Raw genomic sequence first — 13,386 nt, 5'->3', positions numbered from 1 at the left:
TACTCATTTAGCTTAGCTAGTTTAGCTGACAAAACTTGTAATATCTACATATTTTTGTAAGGTTAAGGTAATTTAATCCACCTTGCCCACTGTTGTGAATTAGATTGACTCTTATTTTTATACTAGAGGCCCAGTGCATGAATTCATGCACGGGTGGGGGTCTGGCTGGCCCGGGCCCAATCAGGGCCTGATCAGGGTCGGGCTGGCTGGGGGGAGGGGCCATAGGCGATTGGCCAGTGGGCCCTGCCCCCAATTAGGGTAGGGGGCCAATTGGAGGTGGGGCCAGCCATGGGGAGAGGCTGTGGGTGGTGGACTGGCCGGCCCTTCCCCCAATTGGGGGGGGTTCAATCAAGGGCCAGCGGCCTTGGGGAGGGGACATGGGTGGTTGGCTGCTGGCCCTGCCCCTGATTGGAGTGGGGGGAGGGGCTGTGGGCCGATCGGGGTGGGGGGGGGGAGCATTGGGGGCAGGGCCTGCCACGGGGAGGGGCTGCAGGCAGTTGGCCAGCTGGCCCCACTCCCTACTGGGGTAGGGGGGCAATCGGGTGGGGCCAGCAGGGGGAAGGGCTGTGGGCTGATCAGGGTGGTGGGGGCCCACTGGAGGCGGGGTGGGAAGGGCCATGGGGGAGTTGTCTGGCCGCTCTGCCCTCTATCAGGGTGGGAGAGGCTGATCAGGGGCAGGGCCGGCTGCGGGGAGGGGCCGCGGGAGGTTGGCCAGCCGGCCCCACCTCCTGATCAGGCCGGTTCGCTGGCCACAGTGAGTGTCATAGCAACCGGTCTTTCTGGTCGCTGGCTTTTTATATATATAGATTCCCTAAGGCATCAAATGTATATACTGTAAGCTGCATTAATGTAAGTTAATACTAAAAGGACCAAATTACTATTTCTTTCCAATGAGAGGCATAGCATTTAAAAAATATATATATTTTTATTTCAGAGAGCAAGGGAGAGGGAGAAATAGAAACATCAATGATGATGAGAGAGAATCATTGATCGGCTGCCTCCTACATGCCCCACACTGGGGATCGAGCCCACAACCTGGACATATACCCTGACCAGGAATCTTAACTGTGACCTCCTGGTTCATAAGTTGACATTCAAACACTGAGCCATGCTGGCCGGGCCATAATACTTTTTTGGTCATGTAAAATCATCAAAACCTTACTGCCCCTTAGGATAGTGTGCTCTTCAATTTTTTATTATAAGTATTGCCTAAAAGCCAAATATTGGTTCCAACAGCACGCTGGTCATTTGACTATGACACAGGTTGTGTGCTGAGATTTGTTAAAAACTAATAATACCCTTCTGTTTACCAGAGAACATGTATCTATATCAAGTCTGCAACTGTTGGGTAGGGATAGGAAATGACAAATCTTTGTGTACATCAGGCTAATGTCTCCTTGGACTTCCTGGACTACAAGTCCAACTTTGAACCATTCTTCATGATGATCTCCACTCCAGCGCCTCACTCGCCTTGGATAGCCGCACCCCAGTACCAGAAGACCTTCCAGAATGTCTTTGCACCAAGGAACAAGAACTTCAACATCCATGGAACGGTAGTGTCCCTAATCCTAGAATTAAGCCATACTCGATATAGTTAACTATTTAATATACTTGTTAGGAAGCCTTTCAGCCATGTAGTTGGTTTTCTTTCCAGACGTTTCAAGGTAATTATAGCTGTCCCTAATAAGATAGGTGGTTTAAACTTGCTTCAGAAATACACATTCCTGCCACACATCCTGTGAGCAGCTAGAGAGTCCACAGGGAATATTAAAGGATGCCATCTTCCTTGACTACAGACTTTCCTGATAACCTCTTTGCTGGCTCTCTTTTGCCTGGCAGTGGCTGACACGTGTTCCTTGAGGCTGAGTTGGGCCTGCAGCAGCCTCCTTTGGTGGCCCTCGCGCATAGGAAGAAGAGGGGTGACACAATGTGATATGATGGGTAGGGAAATAAAATGGAGAAATGAGCCAGGGCAGGGAATATAATTAAGGGCCACAACCTAAATATTTGCTTCATGTGTCAGTTTCTTATCCTTCCCTTGGCACAGGGGATTGACTAGTTCAAATGCAGAATGCCTCTACTGCCCATGCCTATTTCCCAGAAATCTTCATTGCTTGTGAGGTGGTGGAAAGAATGAATCTTAGAGTTAGACTCAGCACTACCACTTTATAGCTTAGTGACCCAACAGTGAGCAAGATGCTAACTTCCGTTGCTCATGCAACTGCTATATGGACTAAAGCAGTGGTCGCTAATCTTTCGCACCTCACGTACCAACAGTGGTCTACAGACCACTGGTTGGTGACTGCTGGAGTAAAGTACATAGAAACATCTGTGGTATCACCTGGAATATTGCAAGCATGTGCTTGTTTAATATGATTTGAAAGCTAACTGAGCTAAGTTTTAAACTAGAGAGCCATTCTCAAACTGTGTTCCAAAAAAATTGATAACAGTTCCCATGACCAAGTAAGTGCAGAAACTTTAGGTTAAGTAAGTTACTCTGCTATAGTATTCCTCAGAGTTATTCATGTTCTAACATGAATTTCTAGTCAGAGGACATGCTATATAGCATCTCTCAAACATATTAACTAAAGAACACTCTGAGGATCATAGTTTGGGAGATAGCTTAGGGTTTCAAGACTAGGGAGGAAGGAGAAAATTAATGGTGTGTGTGAATGTTTTGTGTGTGTGGTTTTTTTTTTAACTGACTTTTTTATTAAAATGAGAAGAACCCTCCAAATTTGGACTTGAAGTTTTAGGAAATTGCTATTTTGGGATTTTCCCAAAAGTTTAAGATGATGGATATCTTGGGTAAGAAAATAGAGGACAATAAAATGTTGACTTATAAGCAAAACTAAGAGGAAGGTAAAGTTAATATTTACCCTTTTGTAGTTTGGGTAGGAGACCCAAAGCATATACTCAGAGTTATAAATTTAATTATCTACTATAGTAGTTTATTTGACTGGGTGACTTGGTGTTAACATTTTTTTTCTTTTAAATTTTAGAACAAGCACTGGTTAATTAGGCAAGCCAAGACTCCAATGACTAATTCTTCGATACAGTTTTTAGATAATGCATTTAGGAAAAGGTAAGAGCTGCTACTTTCTCAACCTGGGTGGTCTTAGAGGACCCTCCAAATCAGCCTATGAACAGGGGACTGTACCATGTGGTTATATTTGAGACAAAATTGGAGGGTAACAAGTTGATGGGAGAGACTTTGCTTGGTGGGGAGGGCATCTGTTGCCTCAGAAGCACGATTCCTTTACATTTGGGTGTGTGAGGTGGCCTTTGGACCCTCAGACTAATTAAACAATCTATTTTTATGACTTGTTAAAACATTGCAAACTGGAAACATTTGACTTTTTTTTTTTAAGTTTCCACCCAGCCGATGTGGCTCAGTGGTTGAGCATTGACCTATGAACCAGGAGGTCAGGGTTCAATTCCCAATCAGGGCACATGCCCTGGTTTGGGGCTCAATCCCCAGTAGAGGCTGTGCAGGAGGCAGCCGATCAATGATTCTGTCTCATCATTGATGTTTCTATCTCTCCTCCCTTCTCTAAAATCAATTAAAAAATATATTTTTTAAAAAGTTTCCTGTATCTAAGGAAAAGGTCAGTTTGTTAGTGACAAGTCTCCCAATATTTGCATAAAACCCAAAGGCTTAGTTAGACTAGAGGAAATTATTTACCTTTGCTGTTTGTGATTTTCAAGAAATTCTTTAATTTTTCAAAAAATTCATTACTTAAGTTGTAATATATTACTTATTACCAAGGGTTGGCAAACTTTTTCTGTAAAGGGCCAGATAGTAAATACTATAGGCTTGCAGGCCATATGATCTCTGTCACAGCTGCTCAGCTCTGCTGTTGGAGTGCAAAAGCAGCTCAAGACAGTACGTGAATGGATGAGCATGGTTGTGTTCTAATAAAACTTTATGTGTATATAAAAAAAGAGACAGTAAGTTGTTTAATGGGTCCTTTCAGATTTATAAACTGAAAAAGTTCTGGAAATCTGTCTCACTATGTGAATATATTTAATACTACTGACCTGTACACTTAAATACTAAGATGGTAAATTTTATATTATGTGTTTTTTACCACAATTTAAAAGCAAACAACAGACAGTGGGCAAACTTTGGCGCATGGCTGCAGTTTGCCAGCTCCTAGTTTAGATCACAAACACTGTTGGGGCACAGGTCCATGTGAATTAATCTGTATTAATCAGTGCTGAGTTGACAACTTGCCCTTGTCTCTACTCTCATCAACAGTGATAATAAGTAATAAAACTAGTTATAAAAAGCCTCATTCATTTCTTTGGAAACAGTTCAATTTAGACTGAGGTAACTATTCTAAAATTTTCTAATTTTTTTTTTTTTTTTGCAGTGAGGCATTTGAGGAAAGGAAATTTGGAAATTTCTTCCATTTTGGGGAGAATGGTTTTGAGGTTTTGCAGGTGTCCCTAGGCCGTTTTCTTTGAGGTTCTACTGACATCCTCTGTTTACATCCAGGTGGCAAACTCTACTCTCAGTTGATGACCTTGTGGAGAAACTGGTCAAGAGATTGGAGTTCATCGGAGAGCTCGACAACACTTACATCTTTTATACTTCTGACAATGGCTACCACACAGGTAAGGGGCATGGTTAGGTATTCCTGAGACCTTTGGGAGGTGCCTTTCCGTTTTCACCCAACCAGGGTCACTGGCAGGGAGCTCTGGTCCCTGTAGAGCAGTTTAGAGGCCAGAGGGAAGGTCTTGCCCTCAGGTCCCCTCTGGTCAGAGGGCCCACTCATTGCCACATGGAGAGACCGGTTTCATTATTTGCTGTGTCATATGTTATATTACGTGATATTCCAGGAGTCGGGAGCAGAGTGAGCTTGATGGGTTGGAGGCAGGATTTATGAAGGAGGTAAGAAGTTGAACGGGATTTCAAGAACAAGTAGACTTTAGAAAATAAGGGTAAGACATTTTACATAGAAGATCAAGAGAAGATTGTATTGGGTGGGGGGGAGTCTTTCATGCGAAATTGTGAAATTAGTTTTGTGTGTGTGAGTATGAGGTTTTTTTTGTGTGTGTGCATGTGTGTTTTGTCTTTTTAAAACTGCAGGATGAATAAGCCTCCTGTTTTTGACTTTCATCCTTTCTACTTGAACCTTTTGCAGGTTAAAAACCAATATTTTCTTCTTTCCCCACCTATAAATTTTATAAACTTGAGTGGAATTAACCTGAGGCTTGCTTGCATAGAACAGATTGGGTGTTTAATCTATTGTGAATATTTTTAAAATATATTTTATTGATTTTTTACAGAGAGGAAGGGAGAGGGATAGAGAGTTAGAAACATCGATAAGAGAGAAATACTGATCAGCTGCCTCCTGCACACCCCCTAATGGGGATGTGCCCGCAACCAAGGTACATGCCCTTGACTGGAATCGAACCTGGGACCCTTCAGTCTGCAGGCTGACCCTCTATCCACTGAGCCAAACCGGTCAGGGCTATTGTGAATATTTTTAAGCACTTGAAGTAGAGACTAATAAAATAACCCCCATTATCCAGCTTCAGTTTTCAGTTGCATGTGGCCAGTCTTTTGAATTCTTCCTACCCTACCCTGGTAATGTTTTTTTTTAGCTAGAAGGTTTTGTAGAATCTCTGGAAATTGTGATTCCACACATCAACACTTAATTGTGCATCTGACTAGTTTATTATGTATCAGGATCTAGACAAAGTCTGCATGCTACCTTTAGCTTTTGTGTGTCCTAAAAGCTGTCGTTGCCACTGATTGATTGGAAAAACTGGTCTTTTGTCCATTTAGAATATCTGACATCCTGGCTTTTATCTTGTTTATTTATACAGTGGGGCCTTGACTTACGAGTTTAATTCATTCCGAGACGGAGCTTGTTAAGGAGCTCGTTAACTCAAATTACTCTATCAACTCAATGCAAAAAAGCAGCTGAGAGACAGCTGGTATCTCAAAAAACTCCTTAGTCGGGACACTCGTAAGTCAAGGCCCCACTGTACTTAGCATTTCCTATAGATTGGTAGTTAGATCTAGAGTCCTAATAGAAATTCACATTTTCAGCAAGCATGCTTTCTTGGTGATGCTGTGTATTTCCTGTTGCATCACATCATGATGCCTCGGAGTCTGGTTGCCCCACTTTAGGGATGTTAGTATTGATTGATGGCCCATGTGGTGTCAGCCTGTCCTATGAACCTTTTGTGGTTAAACTTCCATTGATGGTTAAATTCATTTTTCCTTCAGAAATTGTAAAATGTTGACTTTATAACTCTCTTCTTTCTTTTGCATTAATTAGCTGGAATTCCTCAGAGAAGAACTTTCCCTCAACTGTTCAGTTATTTTGAAATGCAGTTTATTCAGGAAAGGCCAGATAAATGTTTTTGTTCCTTTAGCAGTTTTCAGAATAATTTCATTCAGTTGTGATCAGGTTGAGTATCAGACATAAATTGTGCATTTGTGTTTCAGTACTTCCCAGTCACTCTTTTTTCTGAATTTGTCCTATCTTAGATCAGGGAGTCCCCCTAGGCATTTATTTAAGGAAGATGAACTCATTGTTTCCTGCCTTGTAGTAATGAGACCCAGGCAAATTTAAACCTCCTATTAAAGCACCATAATTAGAGGAACAAAGTTGTTTTGTTTTTGTTGACTAAATGAATGAATATGCGTGACACTTCCATCTGGACTCCATCTTTACCCTTTGCATTTTGTTTTCAGGACAGTTTTCTTTGCCAATAGACAAAAGGCAGCTGTATGAGTTTGATATCAAAGTTCCACTGTTGGTTCGAGGGCCTGGGATCAAACCGAATCAGACAAGCAAGGTAGGTGTCTGACAAGATGATGCTGTTTATAGGTAGCACTTGCATGAGAAAATAAGGCTGATTAGATTTCTCGTCCTATGAGATGAAAGCTGATTGATTTAAGATTGTGTAAGTGTCCCATGGAAACAGTGACTTTTTTTAAACACCTGACCACTCCCTATTAATTTTATCCCCCCCAAATATATATGTACATATATATACACATACATATACATTATATATAACATCAGCATGAATAACTTTTGTCTTAAATTTTAAAAATTATAGTTAACATACAGTGTATATTAATTTCAGGCATACAAGATCGTGATGAGACATTTGATACCTTGAAGCGATCACCACGAGATAAGACTAGTACAGTGATGGCGAACCTATGACACGCATGTCAGAGGTGATACGCGAACTCATTTTTTTGGTTGATTTTTCTTTGTTAAGTGGCATTTAAATATATAAAATAAATATCAAAAATATAAGTCTTTGTTTTGCTATGGTTGCAAATATCAAAAAATTTCTATATGTGACACGGCACCAGAGTTAAGTTAGGGTTTTTCAAAATGCTGACACGCCGAGCTCAAAAGGTTCGCCATCACTGGACTAGTACCTACCCAGCACCGTACATAGTTATAACAGTATTATTGACTATATTGCCTGTTCTGTACTTTACATACCTGTGACTAATTTTATAACTGGCAGCTTGTATTTCGTAATCCCCTTCACATTTTTCGCCCTTCCCTTCACCATCTTCCCACCTGGCAACCATCAGTTTGTTCTCAGTATCTATGAATTTGTTTCTTTTCTCTTTTTTTGGTTTGTGTATTTTGTATTTTAGATTCCACATAAGTAAAGTCAGACATTACTTATCTTTCTCTGTCTGACTTACTTCACTTGACATAATACCCTCTGGGTCCATCCATGTTGTTTTACCACCTCTTCTTTATTTATTCATCTATTGTTAGACGCCTAGTCTACTTCCATATCTTTGCTATTATAAATAATGCTGAAATGAACATAAGGGTGCATTTATCTTTTCAAATTACTGTTTTCAATTTATTTGGATAAATACCCAGAAATGGGATTGCTGGGTCATATGGTAGCTCTATGTTTCATTTTTTTAAAATTCTCCATATGTTTTCCATAGTGGCTGCACCAGTTTACATTCTCACCAACAGTGCCGGAAGAGTCCCTTTTCTCCACATACTCACCCACACTTGTTTGTTGATTTACTGATAGTAGCCATTCGGAGAGGTGTGAGGTAATATCTCACTGTGGTTTTGGTTTGCATTTCCATGATTAGTGATATTGAGCATCTTTGCTTGTGTCTGTTTGCTATCTGTATGTTCTCTTTGGAGAAATGCCTGTTCAGGTCCTCTGCCCATTTTTAAATTGGATTGTTTGGCTTTTGACGTTGAGTTGTATGAGTTCTTTATATATTTTGCATATTAACCCTTTATCAGATATATCATTTGCAAATGTATTTTCACATTCAGTAGGTTGCCTTTTTGTTTCATTGATGGTTTCCCTTACTGTGCAAAGGCTTTTTAGTTTGATGTAGTTCATTTACTTATATTTTGTTTTATCATTGCCCTAGATGACATACACTAAAATCAGTGTCAAAGAGTCCATTACTCATTTTCTCTTCTAGGAGTTGTATAATTCCAGGTCTTACATACAAGACTAATCCATCTTGAGTTTATTTTTGTATATGGTATAAGAAAATGGTCTAATTTCATTTTTTGCATGTATCTATTCTGTTTTCCTAGCATCATTTATTGAAGAAGAGACTATTTTACCTCCCTGTATATTCTTGCCTCCATTGTCATACACTAACTGGGCATATAAGCATGGGTTTATTCCTGGGGTCTCTATTCTCCTTTGATCTACATGTCTGTTTTTGTACCAATACTGTATTGTTTTGATTACTATATCCTTGTAGTATAGTTTGAAATAAAGTAGTGTGATACCTCCAACTTTTTTCTTCTTTCTCAGTATTATTTTGCCTATTCAGGGTGTTTTGTGATTCCAAAAAATTTTTAGGATTATTTGTTCTACTTTTGTGAAAAATGACATTGGTATTTTTTAAAAATATGTTTTTATTGATTTCAGAGAGAAAGGGAAAGGGAGAGAGAGAGATAGAAACATAACGATGAGAGAGAATCATTGATCGGCTGCCTCCTGCACGTCCCCTAATGGGGATAGAGCCCGCAACCAAGGCATGTGCCCTGACCAGGAATCCAATTGACCTTAGGGTTCATAGGTGGATGCTCAATTACGCCACACTGGCCAGGTGCTACTGGTATTTTGATAGAGATTGCATGTAATCTTGCTTTGGGTAACATGGACATTGAAACAATATTCTTTCAGTCCACAAGCACAGTATATCCTTCCATTTACCAGTGTATTATAGCTTTCATAGTATAGGTCTTTTATCTTCTTGGTTAAGTTTTTCATTTCTTTTTGATCCAGTTGTAAATAAGATTATTTTCTTCTCTTTCTGATAATTCAGTATTAGTACATAAAATTGCAATAGATTTCTGACAATTTTTTCTGCAACTTTACTGAATTCATTTATTAATTCTAATAGTTTTTGGTGGAATCTTCAGGGTTTTCTATATATATCATATCATGAGCAAATAGTGATAGTTTTACTTATTTTCCAATTTGGATGCCTTTTATTTCTTTATCATGTCAGATTGCTGTGTATCCTTGTCTTATTCCTGATCTTGGAGAAAAAGCTTTAATCTTTTCATTGTTGAGTGTGATGTCAGTTGTGGGTTTCTCATATACGGTCTTTATAATCAGGTATATTCCCTTTATCTCCACTATGCTGAAAGTTTTTATCATAAACTAGAGGCCCAGTGCACGAAATTGTGCATGGGTAGGGTCCCTGGGCCTCACTGGAGATCAGGGCCAATTGGGGCCTTCCAGCTGCTGGCCGGGGCCTTTCTTAGTTCCGCCTTGGTGGTCAGTGCACGTCATAGTGAGCAATTGAACTCGCGGTCTCCCAGTTGAACTCCCGAGGGGACACTTTGCATTTTTGCCATATATATATATATAGATAGATTGGTGTTGGATTTTGTCAAATGCTTTTTCTGTATCTATTGATATGATTATATGATTTTTCTCTTTCATTTTGTCTTTGATTATATGATTTTTCTTTATTTTGTGCATGTGGTATGTCATGTTAATTGATTTGTGGATATTGATCCAACCTTGCATCCTTGGAAATAAATCCCACTTAATCATGGTGTATGATCTTTTTAATGTATTGCTGAATTTGATTTGCTAATATTTTGTTAAGGATTTTTACATCTATGTTCATCAGGGATAATGACCTACAATTGTCTTTTTTGTTGTTGTGTCTTTGTCTGGTTTTAGTATAAGGGTACTGCTGGCCTTGAATGAGTTTGGGAGCTTTCCTCTCTTTAATATTTTGGAATAGTTTGATAAAGGTAGGTGTTAATTCTTTGAATGTTCAGTAAAATTCACCTCTGAAGCTGTCTGGTTCAGGACTTTTGTTTGTTGGGAAATTTTTGATTATAGATTCAATTTCATTGTTAGTAATTGGTCCATTCAGATTTTCTGTTTATTCCTGATTCAGACTTGGAAGGTTATATTTCAAGCATTTATCCATTTCTTTGAAGTTGTCCAATTTGTTGTCATATAATTGTTTGTAGTGTTTTCTTATCCTTTGTGTTTATGTGATACCACTTGTGTCATTTCTCATTCATTTTGGATGTTATTTATTTGGGCCCTCTTTTTTTTCTTAATGAATCTGATTAAAGATTTATCAATAATGTTTATCTTTTCAAAGAATTAGCTCTTAGTTTATTGATCTTTATTATTTTTTTAGTCTCTAATTTATTTCTGATCCTTGTTATATCCTACCTTCTACCTACTTTGGGCTTTGCTTTTTTTTTTCCTGTTCCTTTAGGTATAAAATTATATTGTTTACGTGAAATGTTTTTTGTTTCTTGAGGTAGGCCTGTATTGCTATGAATTTCTCTCTTAGAACTGCTTTTGCTGTGTCCCATAGATTTTTGGACCATTGTGTTTCCATTTTCATTTATCTCAGGGTATCTTTTAATTTCCTCCTTGATTTCTTTATTAACATATTGAGTGTTTAGTAGCATGTTGTTTACCCTTCATGTGTTTGTTCCGATTCTTTTTCTTATAATTGATTTACAGTTTCATACTGTTATGATCAGAGGAGATGCTTGATAGAATTTTAGTCTTCTTAAATTTGAGTCATCTTTTGTGCCTCATCATGTGGCCTGTCCTATGAAATGTTCCATGTGCACTTGAGAAAAATGTATATTCCATTTATTAAATTCATATGATCTAAAATGTGCCTTTTTAAAATTTTATTTTATTGTTGAGAGTATTACAGATGTCCCCCATTTTCTCCCTTTGCCCCCCTTCACCCGTCTCCCACCCCACCGCATGCCTTCACCTGTCTTATTGTCTGTGTTCATGGGCTATGACTAGTTTGTACTTTTAAATCCCTCTGCCGCCGAAACCGGTTTGGCTCAGTGGATAGAGCGTCGGCCTGCGGACTGAAAGGTCCCGGGTTCGATTCCGGTTAAGGGCATGTACCTGGGTAGCGGGCACTTCCCCAGTGGGGGATGTGCAGGAGGCAGCTGGTCGATGTTTCTCTCTCATCGATGTTTCTGACTCTCTCTCTCTCTCCCTTCCTCTCTGTAAAAAATCAATAAAATATATAAAAAATAAATAAATAAATAAATAAATAAATAAAAAATAAAATAAAAAATACATTTAAATCCCTCTGCCTTTTTCACCCATTGCCCCAAACCCCCTTCCATCTGGCAACCGTCAAAATATTCTCTGTATCTATGAGTCTGTTTCTGTTCTGCTTGTTCATTTATTTTGATTTTTAGATTAAATTGGTGATAGAAATATATTTATTGCCATTTTATTGCGGATGGGGGAGTGAGGGTGGGGGGTTCCCTCAACCCGACCTGCACCCTCTCCAGACTCTGAGCCCTCAGGGGAGCCCTCTCCAATCCGGGAGTTTCTGTCTGTCTTTGCGATCATATGAGCACATTGTCTGAGACCCCCAACCCAGTTTGGTTTGTTGCTCACAGAATAATAGAGGCTTTTTTTTTCTTTGCTTCATTGGTGGAGATTTCCTGGAAGTTTTAGGATATCTTCCCTTTAATTTTTCCTAGACACTCTGATTTTACTTATGTCTCTCATCTTTGCTTTCCCTCCATCCCCCACCACAACAGTAACTTGCTCCAGGCTCACTTTGCTCTAGTGTCTAGGACAGTGGTCAGCAAACTCATTAGTCAACAGAGCCAAATATCAGCAGTACAATGATTGAAATTTCTTTTGAGAGCCAAATTTTTTAAACTTAAACTATATAGGTAGGTACATTGTTATTAACTTAATTAATAATTTTGGATTGAGTACTTAGTATTAACAACATGAGTTCAATACACTAATATATTTATGGAATGCCTATTATGTGTCTAAGACTGGAGATAACATGACATCCTTCTGGAACTTACATTCTAGTGACGAAGGTCAACTTTAAATAAATAGTCACATCAAATAATTGCAGTTGTCATGAGTGCTAAGGAAGGAAATAAACAGTAAGCGAGAGAAGTTATTTAGCAAGGTTAGGCATTTAAACCCCTCTAAGCAGATAAGTTTCATTTTATAATAATAAAGCCACCAACACAAAATAATTACAATTCTTAAATTGAGCCCTCGCCGGTTTGGCTCACTGGATAGAGCTTCGGCCTGGGGACTGAAGAGTCCTGGGTTTGATTCCGGTCAAGGGCATGTATCTTGGTTGCAGGCACATCCCCAGTGGGGGAGTGCAGGAAGCAGTTGATCAATGCTTCTCTCTCATCAATGTTTCTAACTCTCCCTCTCCCTTCCTCTCTGTAAAAAATCAATAAAATATATTTAAAAAAAAATAAATTGATGACAAAAATACCTGTAGGATTTGCAGCTGGTTGGAAAAATACAGGTAACTTTATGCTTTGAGTAGGTACTTTTGTCACCTGCGCGATTTGTGGACACGACTAGCACTAATCACTGCACAATGAGACTGCTGACTGACTGGCTCACTCAACTCGTGCATGAATCGTGCACGCCTCCTCTGCGCTGCATATCCTGCAGCCCGCTTGCGCCGTGTCTCCCGTCGCCCGACCGACCGACACCCCCCACTTCTTCTAACGCCACTTCTTCAAAATAGACTCTCCCAGGCCGAAAATCGACTTCTGCACATGGGCCACGAAGTTTCAGTCGCACTGTACGTGCACACCTGCACATGGTATTTTGTGGAAGAGCCACACTCAAGGGGCCAAAGAGCCGCATGTGGCTCGCAAGCGGCGGTTTGCCAACCACTATCTAGGAGATCCGCCTGCCACCAGAACTATGATTCCCAGCATTCCTGGTGCTCCCCGTGCTCTGGGCTTCTGCTTCTGGTCCTGGGGCTGCCATCAGACCTACTATTCCCAGAATTCCTAGTGCTCCCCACGCTGGGAGCGACCGAGGGAGCCACGGCCCCCCAATCCTCCGGCTCTCCTGCTCTGCTCT

At 39.9% G+C, this 13,386-nt stretch overlaps 1 protein-coding gene across 2 annotated transcripts in view; it reads left to right on the top strand.

Moving 5' to 3' along the window:
• The window catches only part of GNS (glucosamine (N-acetyl)-6-sulfatase), a 51,349-nt gene that overhangs the window by 14,600 nt on the left and 23,363 nt on the right, over positions 1-13,386 (top strand). For both annotated transcript variants that reach the window (XM_059683503.1, XM_059683502.1), the window contains 4 exons: positions 1,386-1,553; positions 3,003-3,085; positions 4,502-4,620; positions 6,716-6,819. In XM_059683503.1, coding sequence (XP_059539486.1) covers positions 1,386-1,553; positions 3,003-3,085; positions 4,502-4,620; positions 6,716-6,819 — 474 coding nt within the window. The remainder of the gene's footprint in view (positions 1-1,385; positions 1,554-3,002; positions 3,086-4,501; positions 4,621-6,715; positions 6,820-13,386) is intronic.

This window comes from Myotis daubentonii, chromosome 2 (genome assembly GCF_963259705.1).
Source record: "Myotis daubentonii chromosome 2, mMyoDau2.1, whole genome shotgun sequence".
Lineage (NCBI taxonomy): Eukaryota > Metazoa > Chordata > Mammalia > Chiroptera > Vespertilionidae > Myotis > Myotis daubentonii.
The sequence above is the reverse complement of the archived record's forward strand: the minus strand, read 5'-3'. Positions and strand labels throughout refer to the sequence as shown.